The sequence below is a fragment of the Amphichorda felina genome (genome assembly GCF_050947745.1).
Source record: "Amphichorda felina strain 45539 chromosome Unknown scaffold_4, whole genome shotgun sequence".
Lineage (NCBI taxonomy): Eukaryota > Fungi > Ascomycota > Sordariomycetes > Hypocreales > Bionectriaceae > Amphichorda > Amphichorda felina.
In genome coordinates this window covers 143947-164233 of record NW_028145046.1, presented here as the reverse complement: position 1 = coordinate 164233, position 20287 = coordinate 143947, and the positions used below count along the sequence as shown (strand labels likewise).

General features: G+C 57.3%; 8 protein-coding genes across 8 annotated transcripts; 6 read left to right on the top strand and 2 right to left on the bottom strand.

Moving 5' to 3' along the window:
• Positions 1-622: 622 nt before the first annotated feature.
• Positions 623-1729, top strand: ACO1O0_003807 (uncharacterized protein; the record flags this gene model as incomplete). The annotated part of the gene is made up of 1 exon (XM_083193250.1): positions 623-1729. One exon carries the CDS (start codon positions 623-625, stop codon positions 1727-1729), a length of 1107 nt encoding a protein of 368 aa, XP_083050198.1.
• Positions 1730-2103: 374 nt separating this feature from the next.
• ACO1O0_003806 (indoleamine 2,3-dioxygenase) lies at positions 2104-3447 on the bottom strand (the record flags this gene model as incomplete). Its single annotated transcript, XM_083193249.1, has 2 exons — positions 2104-3069; positions 3127-3447. 2 exons carry the CDS (start codon positions 3445-3447, stop codon positions 2104-2106), a joined length of 1287 nt encoding a protein of 428 aa, XP_083050197.1.
• Positions 3448-4023: 576 nt separating this feature from the next.
• On the top strand, positions 4024-5606 carry BNA5 (kynureninase; the record flags this gene model as incomplete). Its single annotated transcript, XM_083193248.1, has 2 exons — positions 4024-4210; positions 4294-5606. The coding sequence occupies 2 exons, from the start codon at positions 4024-4026 to the stop codon at positions 5604-5606; spliced, it is 1500 nt and encodes a 499-aa protein (XP_083050196.1).
• Positions 5607-6227: 621 nt separating this feature from the next.
• On the top strand, positions 6228-8422 carry ACO1O0_003804 (fungal specific transcription factor domain-containing protein; the record flags this gene model as incomplete). Its single annotated transcript, XM_083193247.1, has 3 exons — positions 6228-6233; positions 6368-7713; positions 7819-8422. The coding sequence occupies 3 exons, from the start codon at positions 6228-6230 to the stop codon at positions 8420-8422; spliced, it is 1956 nt and encodes a 651-aa protein (XP_083050195.1).
• Positions 8423-10549: 2127 nt separating this feature from the next.
• On the top strand, positions 10550-12939 carry ACO1O0_003803 (sugar porter family MFS transporter; the record flags this gene model as incomplete). Its single annotated transcript, XM_083193246.1, has 9 exons — positions 10550-10587; positions 10650-11025; positions 11076-11239; positions 11295-11429; positions 11482-11630; positions 11658-12050; positions 12107-12304; positions 12358-12462; positions 12521-12939. 9 exons carry the CDS (start codon positions 10550-10552, stop codon positions 12937-12939), a joined length of 1977 nt encoding a protein of 658 aa, XP_083050194.1.
• A 1126-nt stretch (positions 12940-14065) lies between these two features.
• AMD2 (amidase) lies at positions 14066-16044 on the top strand (the record flags this gene model as incomplete). Its single annotated transcript, XM_083193245.1, has 7 exons — positions 14066-14323; positions 14383-14523; positions 14581-14851; positions 14905-15212; positions 15261-15410; positions 15474-15858; positions 15917-16044. 7 exons carry the CDS (start codon positions 14066-14068, stop codon positions 16042-16044), a joined length of 1641 nt encoding a protein of 546 aa, XP_083050193.1.
• A 203-nt stretch (positions 16045-16247) lies between these two features.
• Positions 16248-16887, bottom strand: ACO1O0_003801 (uncharacterized protein; the record flags this gene model as incomplete). The annotated part of the gene is made up of 2 exons (XM_083193244.1): positions 16248-16312; positions 16365-16887. The coding sequence occupies 2 exons, from the start codon at positions 16885-16887 to the stop codon at positions 16248-16250; spliced, it is 588 nt and encodes a 195-aa protein (XP_083050192.1).
• A 1803-nt stretch (positions 16888-18690) lies between these two features.
• On the top strand, positions 18691-20009 carry ACO1O0_003800 (glycoside hydrolase family 5 protein; the record flags this gene model as incomplete). Its single annotated transcript, XM_083193243.1, has 4 exons — positions 18691-19094; positions 19147-19165; positions 19222-19491; positions 19578-20009. 4 exons carry the CDS (start codon positions 18691-18693, stop codon positions 20007-20009), a joined length of 1125 nt encoding a protein of 374 aa, XP_083050191.1.
• Between the last annotated feature and the right edge of the window lie 278 nt (positions 20010-20287).

Here is a 20287-nt window from a genome sequence, read left to right as displayed (position 1 = left end):
GCCAAGTCCCCGCCACTTGGGTCGAGCTCGACGGACTGAGCCGCTGTCATGTATGGATACGGAGGCCTACCCTGGTTGACCCATACCTATGTGCTGTGTCATTGGCGTGGATCTCGCTGAGAGATGGTAGGTACGTAGTCGGGATTAAAGACGCAGTCCTCCGAGGAGATAGGGTCTCTGGATGTGGTCAAGGGCCAACAATATATACTTAGAACCCAGTTAGCAGAGTTTATAACCTGCCAAAATTCCTGGATATACATTGCACACCCGGCCCAACCGTTGAAAACTAGTGAGGGATAGCCAACCACAACCCATTCGACCCTCCCGGGTTTTTACATCCGGCTCCCCTCGATAGACTATGGCGGGACATGCCATCCGCTATTGTCCATCTTCAACTTTTCATTTGCATTCTACTCACCGGACCATGATACATTGAGGGTGTCCGCGCTCCCCAACGGTCGGTTTTCTCTACGCCTCGAGCCCGCGAGAGAGGCACCGACGGTCATATCAGAGCAGCCAGCCTCCAGGCCCGACATAGTACTACGCTGCGCACCGACCTATCACGAATACCGCGCCCTCGAGGACCCAGCGACATCTCAAAACGAACTTCCCTTCCCCCGTCATGCGATTGGACATTGGCATCACCAGGGGAGAAGTGAGCTGCGGCGGCATCGGCTACACCGTCATCGTCTTCCTCTGCGTGGCGCTGTACAATGTCATCGAGCTGACCTTTATCATCTGGGGCTACTTCAAGAAGTACTCAGGCCTGTACTTTTACTCCTTCAACCTCGCGACGTACGGCATCCTCGTCTACTCGCTGGGGTTCCTGTTCAAGGCCACATTGTCTGTCAAGGGCACCTATGCCTACGTGACCATGATCGCCATCGGCTGGATGGCCATGGTCCTGGGGCAGTCGCTCGTGCTTTGGTCCCGCCTGCACCTGGTTCTCCGCCACCAGTTCGTGCTGCGGGTCGTGCTCTGGATCATCATCATCAACTCCATCTGCGTGTTCGTGCCGATCCTGGTCCTGCTGTACGGCTCCAACTCGCACGCGCCGGCGAAATGGGTCCGCATCTACAGCTGGTACGAGGACATCAACGTGTCCATGTTCTCGGCGCAAGAGCTCATGCTGTCTCTCATCTACATCTGGGAGACGATCAAGCTGGCCCGGCTACACTCGGAGCTACGCCTCGCGTGGCGGTCGCGCCGGCTCATGATCCACCTGGTCGCCGTCAACATCATCATCATCCTCCTCGACTTTGGTGTCATGGGGCTCGAGTACGCGGGCTTCTACGCGCTGCAGACCTCGTTCAAGGGCTTCGTGTACAGCCTCAAGCTCAAGATGGAGTTCACCATCCTCAACCGCCTCAAGGAGATGACGACGGGCCGCAAGGGCTCCAGCTACGGCAGCAGCAGCACCTCGGACAATGGTGTCTCGCGACGAAGGAGCTCGGGCGCCACCATGACCCAGATGAGCACGGGTACTCCCAGCGGTGGACCAGTATATCCGTACCGCGCTGCGTCGTGGCCGATGCAGCCCCTTCCTGTGGCATATCATGCGTATGTGCAGGGGAGGAGCGGCAGCCGGGGGGACCTCGAGACGCAGGATACGGGGACGGGCGACGGGACGAGTACGGAGAACGAAGTGGTTGTGACTTCGGAGGTGCTCGTGGAGCGGGAGATGATACCGCCAGATGCGCCAGATGCGGTTGCCCATGGCAGTTTATAGTAATGGTACATTGGGGAAATTGGTCAATTTGGGGGGGGGGGCGGGGGCGTCGGGAGTCTACGTAATTTGCAACATATCAACGGTGTTGAACTTAGGATATGGTGAGCGGGTTCAAACAGTGTGTCTAAACTCTAGTTAGTTTTTGCACATCTCGTTACTAGACGCATTTATGTAGCAGGAGCCAGTATAGAATATTGTACCTAGTAGCTTCAGCTTCGATAATAATTCCATTACCCAATATTGGGACTCGTCTATCTCATTACTCGTGATGTGTCAACGCTCAACCCCCTCTTGTATATACGTCTTGTATATGTATGATCAACGCTCTACTCTTCTCTCCCAATTCATACAAGATCCTGCCAGTGCCATATTTTTCATCTCTCTAATTTGGCCGCTCCAGTCGTCTCATCTCTCGCCTGCTTCAAAAAGGGCATGAGAGAAGTACCCCCCGTGCCGGTCAGCTCCTGGCTTCCCTCACACGCCGACGACGAGCTCGCCAGATTCTGCTGCCCCGTGCCATTCCACGGCTTCTTTGACGGCAGCACAATGTACCGCGTGACAATCTTGATGTGCTTGTTGCGAAACTCGGCCAGCTCCTCCGTCGCAGCAGTATACGCCTCACGCAGCCTGCGCTGCTCGTCACTCCGCGGCGGCAGCAGCGCCAGCTCGCGGATGCTCCCCATGCGAGCGACGTGCAGGAGGAACCTCCGGTGCGGGCCGGGCATGTACTCGCGCACCTGGGCGTGGAAGCTCTTCTCGCCGGGGGATGGCGCGCTGTTGCCGTCGCCCTTGTGGTCGACGCCCAGCACAATGTCGAAGAACTGGATCAGCGAGCTCTGGCCGTTGCTCCCGCCGCGCAGCTCGCGCCACTGGCCCTGGCCGTCGCCCTCGTCGTAGAAGAGGCCCCGGGGCAGCCCTGCGGCGGCCATGTTCTTGCTGCCGGCGAGGAAGGGCCGGATGCGGTGGTAGAAGGTCATGGGGTCGCAGCGCTCGTACATGCGCTCCAGCAGGGCGCCGACGTCGCGGATGCAGTGCCTGAGGTCGTCCAGGGCGCGGGTGATGATGTCGTAGTCGCGCGATCGGATGGCCTCGATGGCTCCCAGCATGGTGTCGATGATGCCGGCGCCCTTGGCCTCCATGGCGACGCTGATGAGGAGGAACCAGGACTCGGACTCGGTCCCGGTGAAGGAGCAGAGGGTCTTGAGGTCATCGATATTGCTGAAATTAGGACCGGAGCAGGAAAAGTTCCAGAGGTTGGCGGCAGCATAGGTGAGGACGGGGGGTAGCTCAAGATGTGATGACACTCGGAGGAACGGCAGTGTTATTTGTGGTGGCACAACCTGCAAACACGCTTGGTTAGCCGAGCTTGGGGTTTACGCTGAGGGACATGAACATACCTCTTCTGGTTTATCCCCTCCCCAGACGTACGCATGTGTCATGTAGGCCAGGATGACATATGCCCTCCGCCATTCAGCCTCGGATACGAGGCGATCAGTGTGTAGCACAGGGAGCTGGGCAACAGCATCTCGGATGGAGCCATTGTTTATCAGCTGCGGCAGGTGTTGAGCCACGAGCTCCCACGGCTCGTAGTAGGGGTCTGACAGGAATTCCGAAGGACTGTCTGCGGGGAGAAAGGCGTTTTGGGTCACGGCAAACTTGTGAAGGTCGGTCGACGACTTGAAGTGTCGTGATCCGACGGGGACGGCATGGGGAGACATGATGTAGAATGGGGCATGCAAAGATACCGAGCTGAAAGGAAACACACGCTGGAGGACGACGATGAGATGAATATAATCAAGAAAGATGGATACATAATCATCATGATTTACCTTAGGTTATACCTGGTGACCGCGTTACATGATTCATCCGCCTTTGATCCGTATCCGCCATCCGATACCGATGCCGCGCAGAGGCGAGGCTATCCGCCGTCACCTAAGCCTAGAGGGAAGATCCAAAACTTTATCGTCGTCATACAACTGCTCCATATCATCACATGAGTCGGTTTAGACGCAGGATTCGCGACGAATCATATGTTTCACAGGGGTCGAATGGGGAAGACGGGCGTCTGGTGGTGGTGTCGGGTGGCGACGGAAATGCGGAAGAGCGGAAGGACGGAAGTCATCGAGTCTCAGCTCGGCTTAGACCGAGTCTCAAAATGGCCGACAAGATCCACTCTGTGCATCCTCACTCTTCCGCCATCGGGGCTGGACGCGGAGGCATAAAGTGATTTCATCAACCCCCTCTCAGGATCCCATCACACTCGCTCAGCAATCACATAGACCATTCAATTAGAGATGGATCTGTCTACCTTTGTCGACCGCCTTCGCAGCGGTGAGGCGCCCAAGTTCCCCTCGGATGCCAACACGCTTGACTTTGCGCGCAAACTGGATGCTCAGGACTCGATCCGCCATCTGCGTGATGAGTTTCTCATCCCGACAAAGGCGTCTCTCAGAAAAAAGGCCCTCGACGGCAGGATACCCGGTATGTTCTCATCCCCATCCCCATCAGCGTCTACATCATCATGTTCATCACCGTGCCTGACTCAAGCTAATCCCCGCACGTAGGCCTCCCACCATCGCAGAATGGCATCCCCAACGGCACTGATGGCCCCGATGGCTCCGTGACCTCAGACGACTCGGAGCAGGGCATCTACTTTGTCGGCAACTCCCTCGGCGCCCAGCCCAAGGCCGTGCGCGAGCATGTCAACGCCCACCTCGAGACCTGGGCATCCATCGGCGTCACAGGCCATTTCCGCGACATGGAGAACTCCCCCCTGTCCTCGTGGCAGGACCTGGCCGAGGACTGCGCCATCAAGTCGGCCGATATTGTCGGAGCGTCACCCCACGAGATTGTCATCATGAACACCCTCACCATCAATCTGCACCTGATGATGGCCAGCTTCTATAAGCCCACCGAGAAGCGCCACAAGATCATCCTCGAGTGGAAGCCCTTCCCCAGCGACCACTACGCCATCGAGAGCCAAATTGTCTGGCACGGCCTGGACCCGGCTAAGAGCATGGTCAAGATCGAGCCCGACGACAACTCCATCATCCCCACTGAGAGGATCCTCCAGGCCATCGACGAGCATGGCGAAGAGACTGCCCTTCTCCTGCTCCCCGGCATCCAGTACTACACCGGCCAGTTCTTTGACATACCGCGCATCACCGCCCACGCCAAGGCCAAGGGCATCACCGTCGGTTGGGACCTCGCCCACGCGGCCGGCAACGTCGAGCTCAAGCTGCACGACTGGGACGTCGACTTTGCCTGCTGGTGCACGTACAAGTACATCAACGCGGGCCCCGGCGCTATCGCGGGCGCCTTTGTCCACGAGCGCCATGGCCGCGTCGAGTGGCCCGAGGGCGAGGGTCAGGGGCGCCCATCGTACCGCCCGCGCCTCATGGGCTGGTACGGCGGCGACAAGAGCGTGCGCTTCAACATGGACAACAAGTTCGTCCCCACGCCGGGTGCAGCGGGGTACCAGGCGTCCAACCCGTCGGCCATTGACCTGGCGTCGCTGTCGGGCGCGCTCAGCGTGTTCGGCAAGACGTCGATGCGCGACCTGCGCAGCAAGGCTCTCGTGCTGACGGCGTACGCGGAGCACCTGATGGACGTGATGCAGGCGTCGACCAGCAAGCCGCTCTTCCACATCATCACCCCCCGTGACCCGGCGCAGCGAGGAACCCAGCTCAGCGTGCTGCTGGGGTCCCAGGAGCTGCACGACGCGGTGACTGTGGCGCTGGAGGAGAATGGCGTCATGTGTGATAAGCGCAAGCCCAACGTGATTCGCGTTGCGCCGGTGCCACTATACTCGCGGTTCGAGGACGTGTGGAGGTTTATGCAGATTCTGAAGGGGGCGCTGGGGTTGGAGGTGGTATGAGGTACGGTGGAGAGCGCTGCGTTGTGAGCAAACTATAGATTACGATTAATGCACAGGCGACTCTATTGATCTATTCACGGTATTTCCCCAGCCAGACTATACCTGACTTGAATGATTCCTCTCGATGTTCCGATCATGGGGGAGTTTCGAGGCAATCTACTTCCTCCCTACCTGCACATGCTCCCCCAACCCACTGGGACTATGAAACGCGTCCATCACGGACATCGAGGGCACGGTCGGAAAGCAGCGGCAGAATAATGAGGCCCTTGCAGATACGATTTATCGACTTTACGTAAATAAGCTATGATGTTTGAGGGCTTTAGGGGACCGATGCCATCCGCGGAACGGAGCGGAACTTCGGATAGAATTTCGGATGCTGCGGGGCTTCGATAGCTTCCGCACCAACACGAGCGCCTCTGGAGACGGATGCCCTTTCGGCCGAATTCGGTCCACTGCAGTTCTATCCGCTTCCGTCATCCGCGTCTGCCTCATCCACCCGATCTTCACTTTCAATCTCCATCCATGAATTGATGCATGGTGCCACGGCAGCACCAACGGCTTCGCCAGCCGTGTCAGGCACAGATTCATCGCCCAACGGGCTCATCCGCAGCCGCATCGCCAATGCCTGTGATGGCTGCAAGGCTCGCAAGGTCAAATGCGATGGTCAGCAGCCATGCGCCTACTGTGTCCGTCGGCAACGGCCTCATGCCTGCCACTACTCACCTCAGCGTCGCCCTCGTCACAGTCGCCGATATCCTCAGACACCACCCCAATCGGCCATTGACACCTCAGCGAGGGCCTCAACGAGGAATGCATCCCTAGTAGATGATGAGGACCATTCAAGGGCGCCTGGCGCCGTCATGGAATTGGCCGAAGACGATACCGACGTCCCCCGCGAAGCCCGACTCCTCTGCGATGCCCAGGGGAAGCTCATCTTCATCGGCGACTGCGCGCCCTTGTCCCTCTTCCAATCGATTCGCCAGCTCGTCACCAGCCGCATTGGACAGAACGCCTTTGCCCCAGAGACAAGCCGCTACTCCGTCCTCGAGAATGCCCCCGCCACCCGACCCTCGACGCATGGCGTCCGAGGCAGAGGTCCTCCCGAAGTGAGGCCAATCGATGTTCCCCCCGCTGTCTCGAGTTACATCTCGGCTACTACGGCGCTCGTGGATCTATTTGACCAGTCGAGGCTGGTGGACGACCTGCTCCTGTGGGCCAACATCGACCAGAAGCCGCCCAACCTCACATCCATCATCAACTACCTCATACTTGCCATTGGCCGGCAGAAGGAAGACGAGGCCGCTTCCCAGGCCTACTTTGAGTACGCCCGGGACCAGGCCTTTGCCACCCTCAGCGGCGACCTCAGCGTCGGCACCGTCCAGGCCTTTGTCCTCACCACCGTCTACATGCTCTGCTCGTGCCAGATCAACAGCGCCTTCCTCGTCTTTGGCATCTCCGTCCGCGCCGCCTACTCCATCGGCGTCCACCGCACAGAGGTCAACGCGCGCTTCGGCCCCGAGATCCACCGCCAGCGTGATCGCCTGTGGAAGAGCCTGCGCGTCGTGGACCTCTTCCTCAGCACGTCGATGGGCCGCCCGCCCGCCACGTCGGACGTCGACTGCACCGTGCCCTACCGTTCCGTCGACGAGGATGGCCACGAGACGTTCGACCTGCTCAACGCCTCGGTGCAGATCCTCCTCATCATCGAGGGCGTCGTCACCGAGATCTACTCGCGCAAGAAGATCTCCCTCCAGCTCACAGAGGGCATCTCGCTGCAGCTGCGCGAGTGGTCGGCGCGGTGGCTGCAGCGCTTGAAGGACGTCGTGGCGCGGCCCCTGGACCACAGCCGCGCCCAGGCCAGCGGCGCATGCCAGGTGCTCTCGTCGTACTACTACGCCGTCATGCTCGTGTCCCGTCCGTTTCTCATGTACGAGCTCTTCCGGCGCCTCAGCGACGCTCCGACCTCGGCGGCGGGCCGCTCATCGGCGCTGACATCGGGCAAGTCCAAGCTGGCCGACGCGTGCATCGACGCTGCGAGTCTAATGGTGGATCCGATCCTGGACCTCATCGACCAGGGGGTCTTGGATGGGCCTATGCCGCTACTTGTGTAAGTCCTAATCAGAAACTAGTTTGTCATGTTACCCGGGGTTCCAAGTGACATGTTTCATTGCGCCCAAACATCATTTATAATCCAGCCGCTGACAAGCCTTAGCTCCTGGCTCTTTGCCTCCTCCCTCGTCCTGGGCGTCGGCCTGCTCGGCGGTTTCGGCCGCATCCTGGAAAAGTACGCGCGCATGTCCATCCAGGCCCTGGACCACTTTGGCAAATCCGACACCCACGCCACCCAGTACTCCCTCATCGCCCAGTCCCTCCTGACCACGGCGCTCGAGCACCTCGAGAGGCGCGAGCTCCAGGAGCGCCTCCGCCGCACCGAGAGCTCCAGCCAGCTGTTCGGCCTCATCCCGCACGACGCCCGTCCGGGGAACAACAGCGGCGGCGGCGTAAACGACAACGCCTCGCCCGCGCGGTCCTCCATCTCGCAAGCAGCCGCCAGCCCCGCCGCCGCTGCGTCCACCTCGCTTCGGCGCGACTCGCTGGAGAGGTCGTTCCTTCAACATCAGCACCAGGCTGCCTCGACGGGGTCACCGAGGGTTGGGGACATTGGCGCGGCCTTCTTCGGTCTGGGGGACACGCTGGTGGGACAGGATGGGAATTTCTGGACGTCGTACCAGAATGAAGGGGACTCGGGGTCGACTCTGAATTTGTTCCCGTTGTTGGACGCGGGGGGAGGGATCGACCTCGCGCATTATCTCTAGTTCTTTGATACCCCAATTATATGCTATCAAGGCTGCAATCGATACATTAATTCTCTTCGCTAGATAGATGAGATGCACATGGGATAATAGTGTCAGTGTATCCTTACGACGCCCGGCAAGGACCCTGTCGACCGTGTCTAGGCACATATAGAAAACCGCGGGAATAGAACCCCAGGTGACTGCAGAGCCACGCTCATGACCTGAGCTCTGAGAAAGAAAAGAAAAGAAAAACTGAGCTGATTTCCTAAGGAAGACAGGGTCTAGGGACGACATCCGTAGAGTCTCCAGTCAGCTTGACTAGCTCCTTTCTGCTCGGGCGTGACTCCACCACAAACATCGATGTCGCGTTCTGGATTTCAAGCACAAGTGCTCTTGACCAGTCGAAAGTGGTTGCCTAAAAGCAATTTCGCCAAGCCGGGACAGGGCATTTTGGAGGTGAAGGTATCGAGGGGACTAATACCCCAGATTGAGGCTCAGAGAGCTCTCCAACTGAATGAGCGGTGACCGTGGCACACCAAGAGGGAGAATAATTTGGGCGGTGGAAAAAAGGAAGACATGATTGACATGGCGAGGTTCTGGGAATTGATGAACTGACTGTGGCGGGCTAGAACTATTATGCTTATTCTGTCTGCGGCCCAGATTGTAGCTGTGGCTGTTGGCAGTTTATACGAGTACTGATACACACCAATGTGCTGGATTCCTACATCAGCGCGTGGTATGATGGCATGGTATGATCTCGTAGAATTCTAGAATGTCCTAAGCGCAGCGATTCCGAACATCCCGGTAGGGTTTCATTTCCTCGACGATTTAGGTATATTCTCTTGGCAAGCACATGGACCTGAGACATGGAATACCCTATGTCGCTGACTCACGGCAATTGTCTCGGGCTGTAACCAATGTTCGCATCCTTTATATTCGTGTTGCCGAGTAAAAATACGAATACTTCTGTCATCATACCGACACTCTAGACCTGGAAGGCCGTGTTTACACCATGAATCGAGCGCATGTGGATGCCATGTGCTCTGCTCACCTTGGCCACCAAGCATCACCTCATGCTCTCAAAACGCTGGTAATAGAATCCTGCCAGAAAAACCCGAACTGCATCTTCCCTGGCGGGTGCCCAGCCCTGGCGCCACGGATACCATGTCTCACTGAGGGTTTAATCTGTTGGACCTGGTCACACGACCCCCAGGAGTCCTGGGCCTGCTTGGAGATATGTAAGAAGTACAGGGCGAAATATGGCTGCCTGGATGCACGTTGCCCATGCCTTTGGGGTTGGAGCGGTCGAGCCCCGCGCAGACACGGCGTCATGGGTGAAAATAGGCCGTGCGGAGGATTGGCTCGACGCCCCGTGGAGGTTGGTGCGATTCATCAAGTCTGGAAGAAGACTGCATGAGCTCGCAGCGGGAGGCCTGGCGGGGAGGAGTCTGGGGTCAGCTCGTTTGATGGACCCGAGATGGAGGTGTTGCTGCCGGCGTGATTGGAGGCTGCGCAGACAGTCCACCAAATAAGATGTGTGGCCAGCGTAGCAGTCATGGCAACGAGGGTCGAGGGTCGAGGGTCGAGGGTCGAGGGTCGAGGGTCCAGAGACAGGCATGCATGGCGCAATGACCCAGACGCCTGCGGGCGGGGTCGCTCTCTCGGACTCCGGAGGACGGCACTCGTTCCTGTACCTGTACTTGGATGTGCCGTTCCGTTCCCCACATCGGTGATGCTATTCCCACACGTTAGCTACCAAGCTAATCGCAGAATGCCAGTATCACTGCATCAAGGCCCGAGTCTCATCATGTACCTATCCAGTCGGTCTGGCCGTGACGACTAGCCCATTCTGGAGCCCCATGGGATCATTGGGAGCCGGCTGGCTCGCCGTGGCCCGAGTGATGTCGGATCACTGAGCCCAAAGCCATGGATCCATGGTTAGTGACCTCTGCTGGTCGGCCTTGCATCTTGTGTTGCATGAGACAGCCATGCTGTGCGACTCCAATTCATATTTACCACTGATTCCCCCCCCGTCCTGTGAGACATCCATCCTGCTCCCCTCCCCCCAGTCCTCTCCAAGAACACTCGGGTTCCAGAGTGCTGTCGTCGTTATACCTTATACCCCAATCGTTGACGCCGTAGTCAGTCATGTCTGACGAGGGCAAAGCCGCCGACCATGTCGAGCCGTAAGTACACTCCTCCATTGTGCCCCGGTTGTTCCGTAACCCTCTCACACATTGCCATCCAGCCAAGTGGCCACCGAGAGCGACAAACATGCCTCGGACCTAGAGCCCAAGCAGCGGCGTGAGAGCCTCGCCGCCCTGACCGAGAACCTCGAGGGCGAGATCAAGAACCCGCTGCGCGGCATCCCGCGCGACCAGCTCCTCGCCGACGTGGAGAGCTTCCACCGCACCAAGGGCCTGCCCGAGGATGTCCTCCCGCTGCTGCGCAAGGGCGCCCTCGTCGCGCAGAGCCCGGCCGACTTCGAGACCATCGAGGGGCTCGACGAGGATGACCGCCGTGTCCTGCGCGAGGAGGTGACGCACCGGTGGAAGCACCCGCTTGCGCTGTACTACACCATCATTATGAATTCCATTGCCGCGGCCATCCAGGGATGGGACCAGGTAAGCCACCCTTGACCCCGTCCTGGCGTATCTGGAGGGGGTTCTGATAGTGTAAGACCGGCTCCAACGGCGCGAATCTGACCTTTGGCGCTGCTCTGGGCATCCCTGACAATCCACCTGACTGTGGCCCTGTTGCCAACGAGGGCGACTGTGCCAAGAATGGCTGGATTATTGGGTTTGTCAACGCCATGCCATACATTACCATCTGTCTCTTGTAAGTGCGCGATACATGCATGTTCTGGTGCGAAGCCTCTGTCTAATAATGTCAGTGCCTGCTGGATCTCGGATCCCCTGAATGACCTCCTGGGCCGTCGAGGCGTCATATTCATTGCCGCCATCTTCTCCCTGCTGGCGCCGTTTGGCATGGGCGTTTCGCAGACCTGGGGACAGCTGGCTGCATGCAGGTGAGAACGATACCCGCAGGACTCAGGCCCTGTCAACTGACAACAAGAATAGAATGCTCCTCGGAATTGGCATGGGTCTGAAGGAGGTGACGGTGCCCGTCTTCTCCGCCGAGAATGCCCCCACCATCATCCGTGGTGGCCTGGTTATGTCCTGGCAAGTCTGGACCGCCTTTGGTCAGTTCAGCAAGACTTCGATGCTCGGTACGGATACCTAACTCCGATCAATAGGAATCCTCCTCGGCACATGCGCCAACCTCGCCGTCGGCAAGACAGGCGAGATCTCCTGGCGCCTCCAGTTCGGCTCGGCCTTCATCCCAGCCGTCCCCCTCGTCCTGGGAACATACTTCTGCCCAGAGAGTCCCCGCTGGTACCTCAAGAAGAAGAAGTACCTCTCCGCGTACAACTCGCTCCTCCGCCTGCGCAACACGCCGCTGCAGGCTGCCAGGGACCTGTACTACATCAACTGTCTCCTGGAGCAGGAGGAGAATCTCATCGTCGAGACTGGCCTCAAGGGGTCTTCTGGCAGTTTCTTTAGACGCTTTGCGGAGCTCTTCACCATCCCTCGCGTGCGGCGTGCGACGTGGGCGTCTGGTATTGTCATGATTGCCCAGCAGATGTGCGGTATGGAACAAGTCGTTCATTGGACATGGTGGCAATGCTAATTGTTGGCGACATAGGAATCAACATCATCTCCTTCTACAGTGCTACCATCTTCAAGCAGAGCGGCATCTCCGACTATACATCCTTGTTTGCCAGTTTCGGCTTTGGCCTGGTCAACTTCATCTTTGCGTGGCCCGCCGTGTGGACCATTGACACCTTTGGACGTCGCACATTGCTGCTATTCACGTTTCCCAACATGTTTTGGAGTCTTCTTGGTGAGTGGAATCCGTGGCCAAGTGACTGAGCATGGAGACTAACAGCATAACAGCCGCTGGTCTCTGTTACCTGATCGAGCCGGACGTCCAGGACAGCACAGCGCGGATTGCCGCCGTGGCCACCTTTGTCTACATCTTTGCCGCCTTCTACTCTCCAGGTACGTCCTCTGCACCATCCTACCGCATATATTGCACACTCCCCCTAACAGTTGACAGGCGAGGGCCCCGTGCCCTTCATGTACTCGGCCGAGGTCTTCCCCCTGTCGCACCGCGAGGTCGGCATGTCATGGGCCGTGGCGACCAACAACTTCTGGGCGTCGATCCTGTCGCTGACGCTGCCGCGCATGCTGTCCGACATGGGCGCCACGGGGGTCTTCTGCTTCTACGCGGGGCTCAACCTGGTGGCGCTGGTGCTCATCTTCCTGTTCGTGCCCGAGACCAAGCAGAAGTCGCTCGAGGAGCTCGACTACGTCTTCGGCGTGCCCGACCGCACGCACGCCAGCTACCAGCTCTTCCAGGTGCTGCCGTGGTGGACCCGCCGCTGGGTGTTGCAGCGCAAGGGGGAGAAGTGCCCTGAGCTGTACAAGGACGAGAGCGGCAATGCCCCGAGGGGATCGGACCCCGAGAAGGAGTAGGGGGTGGTATTTTAACCTCTCTTATATACTCCAGAGAGTTTAGGAGGACATGGAGAGATGATGGGGGAGTTTCCAGTGAGCATTTTGGGGGACGGAGGTGCTAGTTAGTTTGGGCTTTCAAGGTGTGTAGGTTGCTATTAGTGGTAATGAGTAGGCTAATGCAGAAACACCAGAGGGGGGTTCAAGTTGCTATACCAGCTTTTAATTCCAAAGATGGACATTTATTCCCCCATAGGGAGACTAGATTGCTGGTTCACGATAGGTGACCAATATGAACGATCTGGCCCTCGTTGACTTGACACTCTGACTTGAACATTTATTTATTGGCCATGGCATATTATATGAACTAGTTCTTGGCCCCGGACACCCCATCCCTCGCCTGCATTTACGTACACTTACGTACACAGTACCTAATATAATACAGACGGATGCAGGGCTGTGGAGCGGGGATCGTCTTGATATCGCGGAGTGACGCGAACGACCCCACAGTGCCAAGTGAGGGGGTCTGCTTCGTATATGTACTGATGCCGAAAATGGCCAAGTAGCTTCCAGATCAAGGGGGTACTTCCTGAGGCGGGATATAGGATGGTTTCATTTATATAGCTACTCTCAGCCGTCATTCTTGTAGGAGATGGAATAAGTACAATTGTCCATGATGATATGTGTAAGTCGATGGTTGTCGAATTTAAGTGTACCCTGGCTAGCTGGAAGAGGAAGTTATTCCCGAAAGCATTGGCCTGGAGCACGTGGCTATCCTGAAGATTTGAGACAACAAATGGCAATTGACAAAGACCCGAGACAAATTCGATAACCCAGATAAAACAGAACTTGGCGGTCCACGACGCCACCGTATCGGAGTATCGGAGTTGATCAGCCATCAGGCGATTACCCCATTGTATTCGCCCAGCAACTGATAAGGACCAAGATGCGGAGACAGATGACCCCCTGAGGGGTAAATCTCGCAGGCCGATACGATACGGATGGTTGATTTGCAGCAGTACAAGTATGGGTGCTTGAATCCATTGGCCTCCCGTTCTCAATTGGCGTGTCTACTCCCCTCCCATACATACCTCGATACTAGTATATGTACTGTTTGTAATCACATCACCAGTTCACCACCGCCAACATGACCTGGCAAGAGACAGCAGCAGAGGAAAAGACCCGCATCGACGAGTCCATCCCCCCGGAATGGCGCGTCCAAGTCCCCGACGATGCAGGATCCGCCATGGATTTTGTCCAGGCGAGCAGCCTGCTGACCGACGATGAGAAGCAAATCACGGGCCTCTCTGCCATCGACCTGGTCCAGAAGATGGCCGTGGGCGAACTCACCTCGGTGGCCGTCACCACGGCATTCTGCAAGAGGGCTGCCCTGGCACACCAGCTGGTGAGCATCACGGTCATCCAGCCGATGATATCGAGGTCGTTGTTAACTCGGGGCCGCAGGTCAATTGCAACCTCGACTTCTTCCCTGAAATGGCCCTCGCCCGGGCCAAGGAGCTGGACGAGTACTACGCCAAGCACAAGAAGCCCTCGGGTCCTCTCCACGGCCTGCCCATCTCTCTCAAGGATCAGCTCCGCGTCAAGGTAAGGTTGTACTGCCGTCAAAATGCACACCATTTCCTGACCTGGATCTACTGGTAGGGCCGCGGAACGACAATGGGCTACGTGGGATGGATCGGCAAGATAGACGAGGAGTCGTCGGTCCTCACCGAGCTGCTCTTCAAGGCCGGCGCCGTCTTCTACGTCAAGACCAGCGTCCCCCAGAGCTTGATGGTGTGCGAGACCCTCAACAACATCATCGGCAGAACCGTCAACCCCCGAAACAAGAACTGGTCTTGCGGAGGTAGCTCTGGCGGCGAGGGCGCCATGGTCGGACTGCGTGGCGGTGTCATTGGCATCGGCACTGATATTGGTAACTTTACCATCCAGTGCTCGTATCCAATGGAAAGTACTAACAAGAAACAGGCGGCTCCATCCGCGTCCCCTCAGCCTTCAACTTCCTGTACGGCATCCGCCCCAGCCACGGCCGTCTCCCCTACGCAGGCATGGCCAACAGCATGGCCGGCCAGGAGACGGTGCACAGCGTCGTCGGCCCGCTCTGCCACTCCATCGCCGACATGCGTCTATTCATGACCTCTGTCCTCGCCGAGCAGCCCTGGTCCTACGACTCCAAGGTCGTCCCCATGGCGTGGCGGCAGAGCGAGGAGGACGTCATCAAGGAGAAGATCGCGTCTAAGCAGCTCACGCTGGGCTTTTACAACTGTGACGGCACGGTTTGTCTCCCTTGAGCTCATATTCAATGGCACATACTGATTCACCAGGTCCTTCCTCACCCGCCCATCCTCCGCGGTGTTCAGATGGCTGTTGACAGTCTCCAAAAGGCCGGTCACACCGTCCTGCCTTGGGAGCCCTACAAGCACTTCGTTGCCACCGGCCTGATCAGCGATGTCTACGCATCCGATGGAGCCACCGTGAGTCCTGATATTCCTCTCTACCTCCCCTCCTTTGTTGTACGTCTCTCACCCCCCCTTTAGGATATCCACAGCGATCTCAAACTCTCCGGTGAGCCCGCCATCCCCAACATCGCCTACCTGGTCGACCCGTCCAAGTCCAAGGTGGACATGAACACCCTGTGGGACTTGCAGTCCCAGAAGTGGGACTACCAGCGCGAGTACCTCGCGGCCATCCGCAAGTTCGAGGAGCAGCACGGCAGGGAGCTGGACGCCATCATCGCGCCCATCACCGCGACGGCGGCCATCCGCCATGACCAGTTCAAGTACTACGGCTACGCCACGGCCATCAACTTCCTGGACTTCACCAGTGTTGTCGTCCCCGTGACGTTTGCCGACAAGGCGGTTGATGCCAAGAACGAGGCGTTCGAGCCTCTGGGTGACATGGATGCTCGCGTGCAGGCAGAATGTGAGTACCCTGATTTTCTCCACCGGCTACCATGGGAAGTGAGTGCTGACAGGACTAGATGACCCGGAAGCGTACCACGGCGCTCCCGTCGCGATTCAAGTTATTGGTCGTCGCCTGACAGAGGAGAGAGTCATGGCGATAGCTGAGGAGATTGGGAAGCTCCTTGGCAATGAGGTCACCCCCTAAGTTACGAGTCAACGAATACCAACGTGTGTAGATCATGCATTTCCTCAGATAATAATTAAAGTCTCAATTGCAAAATGCGAAAAGAACAATACTGAAATGTTTTGGGACAGAAAGCTACTCAATTAGCTAGGCAATATTGAGATTGATGTGGGCAGGAATATATCCAAGACAAGATCGGGTGATGTGCTCTTCCTATGCCATCTCTACACCTTGCAGGCCCCCGAGCCAATACAGCTGCAGAGACCCACGAAGAAGACGTCGCAGATTGCTAGGAGCTGTCAGCATTCTTCATCATCACTGTAATCCATCTCAAAACAAACCATTCGCTCCCGCCTCGGCTTCCTCGACAGGGTCGCCATTGGCAGAGGCATACGTGTAAGCGTAGCAAGCCGCAAACGTCGTCCACCCAAAGAGCCCACCAGACCCTGCGGCAGCGCAGTATGCGTCCATGACGCCCTCAGCCACGTCGCTGCTGGGAGTTCCATCCGGGTTCTTCTCGGGCGGCGGGTCTCCAGGGCAGGCGGTGCGTTTCCCGAGCGTGTCAGCGTTGCCATCTGAGATGTGGCAGATAACGCCATTCTCCGACTTGGCGGGCTCGTTGCCGTTGAGGCCCAGGCACTCGTCGCAGGTCAGGTCGTCGCCGCTGTCGTCGTAGCAGAAGAGGTTTCCTCCTTGCTCGGGGGCCTCGGCGGTGCTGTCGACGCAGTGCACGGGGGTGTCTTCGCGACGTCGGATGGGGTTCTTCTGGGAAAGGGATCGAGATGATGGGCTAGCCAGTGCACCGAGACCGTGGAGGCCCAGCGCCAGTAGCACGGTGGTCGACGAGAGAGGGGAGAGGCGCATGGTGGGGTTTGTGATATTTGATGAGACCGAGATGGTTAATGTTCAGAAGAAGTACGGATGCTGATGAACTGGAAGGGGCCGATACTTATACCCCCAAGGAGCACCTGATAGCTCAGCATAGCCCCAAGAGAAATCGATACCTGCGGCGCTCTGGCCATTCTCTTGGTGACGATCAACCCGACCTCATCCAACCGGAGAACCGGCATCCAAACTTCCTCACGGCAGTTGACCTGGCAAGGATATAATTTGTGACGTAGTTCTGGCTCTCTTCATTTCCCCGATTCGCTCGTATCCTACCTAGGGGCTCTCCCGAAATAAATGCCGATCGTCGAACTGGAGATATTCTCTGGGGCTACCTTTCCAGTTGGGATCTAGTGCTTAGCAGAGATATGCATTCTCCACTACAGAATTTGAGCACGCCATAGTATTTGTTATTTTATAATTGCCTATTAGTTATCGTCTCTTCAAGCCTACTTTGATAGAGCATCCGGGAACGAGAAAGAGTCACATGCACCGGCCGTAGTCTTCCGTTCAACAAGGGGACGACTTGATAACTCGGGGGATATCTCTAGGAAACGGCTGTTGCATTTTTCACCACCTTAAGTCTTGGGCGCCAAACACCAGAGCAATCTCAATCCCTCAACGGTAATTGATCAACATGAGGGGATCAGATACGTGGCACAGTAATAGCAAACAGCCATGTGAATCAAATTTGTCGTGCCTTGCATGGAATCTTCAACACTTTCTCCCCGTCTAGCGTAATAGCCGAACGAGGACTATGATTATGCCAATGTGTAAGCGGTACCTGCGGACATATCAACAGCTGCCCATATCATTCTGGAGAAATATACATGGAACATAGGCAAACCATACCGGCCAGGCAATCATATGGCCAAAGCTTGGGCAATACCCAGCTTTCAGGATGAAACCAACAGCGAGGGAACCGTACTTCGGCAGTTTCCGCTCTAAGCTACATTCATCAGGCTATACAATGACGCCGACATCATCCATTGGCCATATATACACTTAAGACACACATGCACAGTTAGGTCCTAGCCTGTCTTGCCATCGGCAGGGCTCTGGATCCTTCGGGCGCCACCTCAGACATGAGGGAATCCGGCAATTCTAGCTCGCCAACCCAGTGTGACTGTGATATGCCGCTTTTTGGTATATGAATCAATTGGGTCGCTGACAGTTATGACAGCCGAATTGACCAAACAATCGGCCATTCCAGACCACTACCACGTTGCACGCAACTCTTGATGCTTTACACACATGGGACACATGGGGTGGTGGTGCAGGACAACAAGATGCCATGATACCAAATAGCCCCGAGGCCAACTCGGCAATTCGAACCTGGGGATGCATCGGACCGAATCTTGATATTTATACCGAGCATTACGCGCAGTTGGGGTATGCAGGATTGTAGGTACCTGGGCATGGATGGGGCCTCTGCAGGTAGACCACCGTCCACCTGCTACATTGGGAGCTGTCCACGTTACATGTAGTTACATGTAGTTTCCAGGTGCCCACCTCACCCATCAATGCCGTGGATTCCGAGACTATTCAGCATAGACTATGTTTTAGCGGGCTTGGAGGATCTGCAGTGAGAGACACATGGTCGATGGAACCATCCTCCTGGCCCTATGGGTAGGGCCGAACTAACTTGGGTCCTCCCCATCTCAGACCACTATCGCTCCACCTATGGGCCGAGATGGATATAAGAAACACTCTTCCCCACGATCCCCCAGGGGCAGCTTCAGTACACTTCCATAAGATCCTTACCCCCCCGAATCGACCAAGATGCACTCCAAGCTCTCCCCCCTCGCCCTCTTCCTGGCCGGCGCCCAGGCCTGGATGCCCTCGGCTGACAAGATCCGCGGCGTCAACCTGGGGTCGCAGTTCATCATCGAGCCGTGGATGGCCAACGACATCTGGAACAGCATGGGCTGCGGCGGCCAGAACGACGAGTGGAAGTGCGTCGAGGCCCTGGGCCAGGACGCCGCCGACGAGGCCTTCCGCGGCCACTGGGACACGTGGACGACTCAGGACGACATCAACCAGATTGCCAGCCTGGGGCTCAACACGATCCGCATCCCCGTCGGCTTCTGGATCAAGGAGGACCTCGTCAATGACGGCGAGCACTACCCCCGTGGTGGCCTCGAGTACCTGGACCGCCTCGTCGGATGGGCTCGCGACGCCGGCCTGTACATCATCATGGACCTCCATGGTGGACCAGGCTCGCAGACGCCCAACCAGCAGTTCACCGGGCATGCAAGTCCCCTGCTTCTGCACCTCCTCTCAACCCCTGAATGAGACTAACAGCCCCCCCAGGGCGTCGACTACCCCGAGTTCTACAACCAGGGCAACTACGAGCGCGCCTCGAAGTTCCTCGAGTGGATGGCCAACCGCATCCACACCAACGAGGCCTACTTCAACGTCGGCATGCTCGAGGTCATGAACGAGCCCGTCCACTCGGGCGAGTACCCCAGCGAGGCCGCCGACATGATCGCCAACTTCTACCCGCAGGCGTACCAGCGCATCCGCGACGCCGAGGACGCAATCAACGTTGCCGACAGCGACAGGCTGCACATCCAGTTCATGGTACTTACCCCTCTGCCACTACCCCCCTTTTTGCACGGTGTAATGAAGAACAATGTTGTGTATGTGTGTGCTGATGATTGAAACAGGGCAACGCCTGGGGCTCCGGCGACCCAACCTCCAACCTCCCCAGCCTGGACCACACAGCCTTCGACGACCACCGCTACTACAAGTGGGATCCCTCCGTCGAGACCAGCAAGAGCGGGTACATCAACGCGGCCTGCAACGACCGGCGCGAGGACGGCATCATCGTCGGCGAGTGGTCGCTGTCCGTGGCGGACAACGTCGAGGGCAACGACGAGTTCGCCATCCGCGACCGCCCGGAGCAGGCCGAGTGGTATCGCAGCTTCTGGGCCGCGCAGGTGCAGGCCTTTGAGAAGTCGGGCGGCTGGGTCTTCTGGACGTGGAAGTGCAATTGGATCGGCGGCTATGATGAGTGGCGATGGTGCTACCAGTCAGCTGTGGCTGCCGGTGCCATCCCTCAGGACGCGGGTAGCGCTGGGAGCATCAGTCCTTGCTAAATAAATGCTGGAGGGTGGAGGGTGGACGCGTGACAAGGTTGACTTCAACAGTGTACAATCTCTTCAAGTGCAATAGTCTTCCGTCATTATCAATACAACAATGCCATCCCACTCCTTATACCAGCTCATCCAAGAGACATCTGCCCAAACGCCGTAGGAAATGCGACCAGCAGACAGGCCAGTCCGTAGACAAAGGCCACAAACAAAAGAAAAGCAATGACGCCAAAAGAGCAATGAAATCAACAGGGCAGCCCTGTTAGCCATTACAACAGGACGAA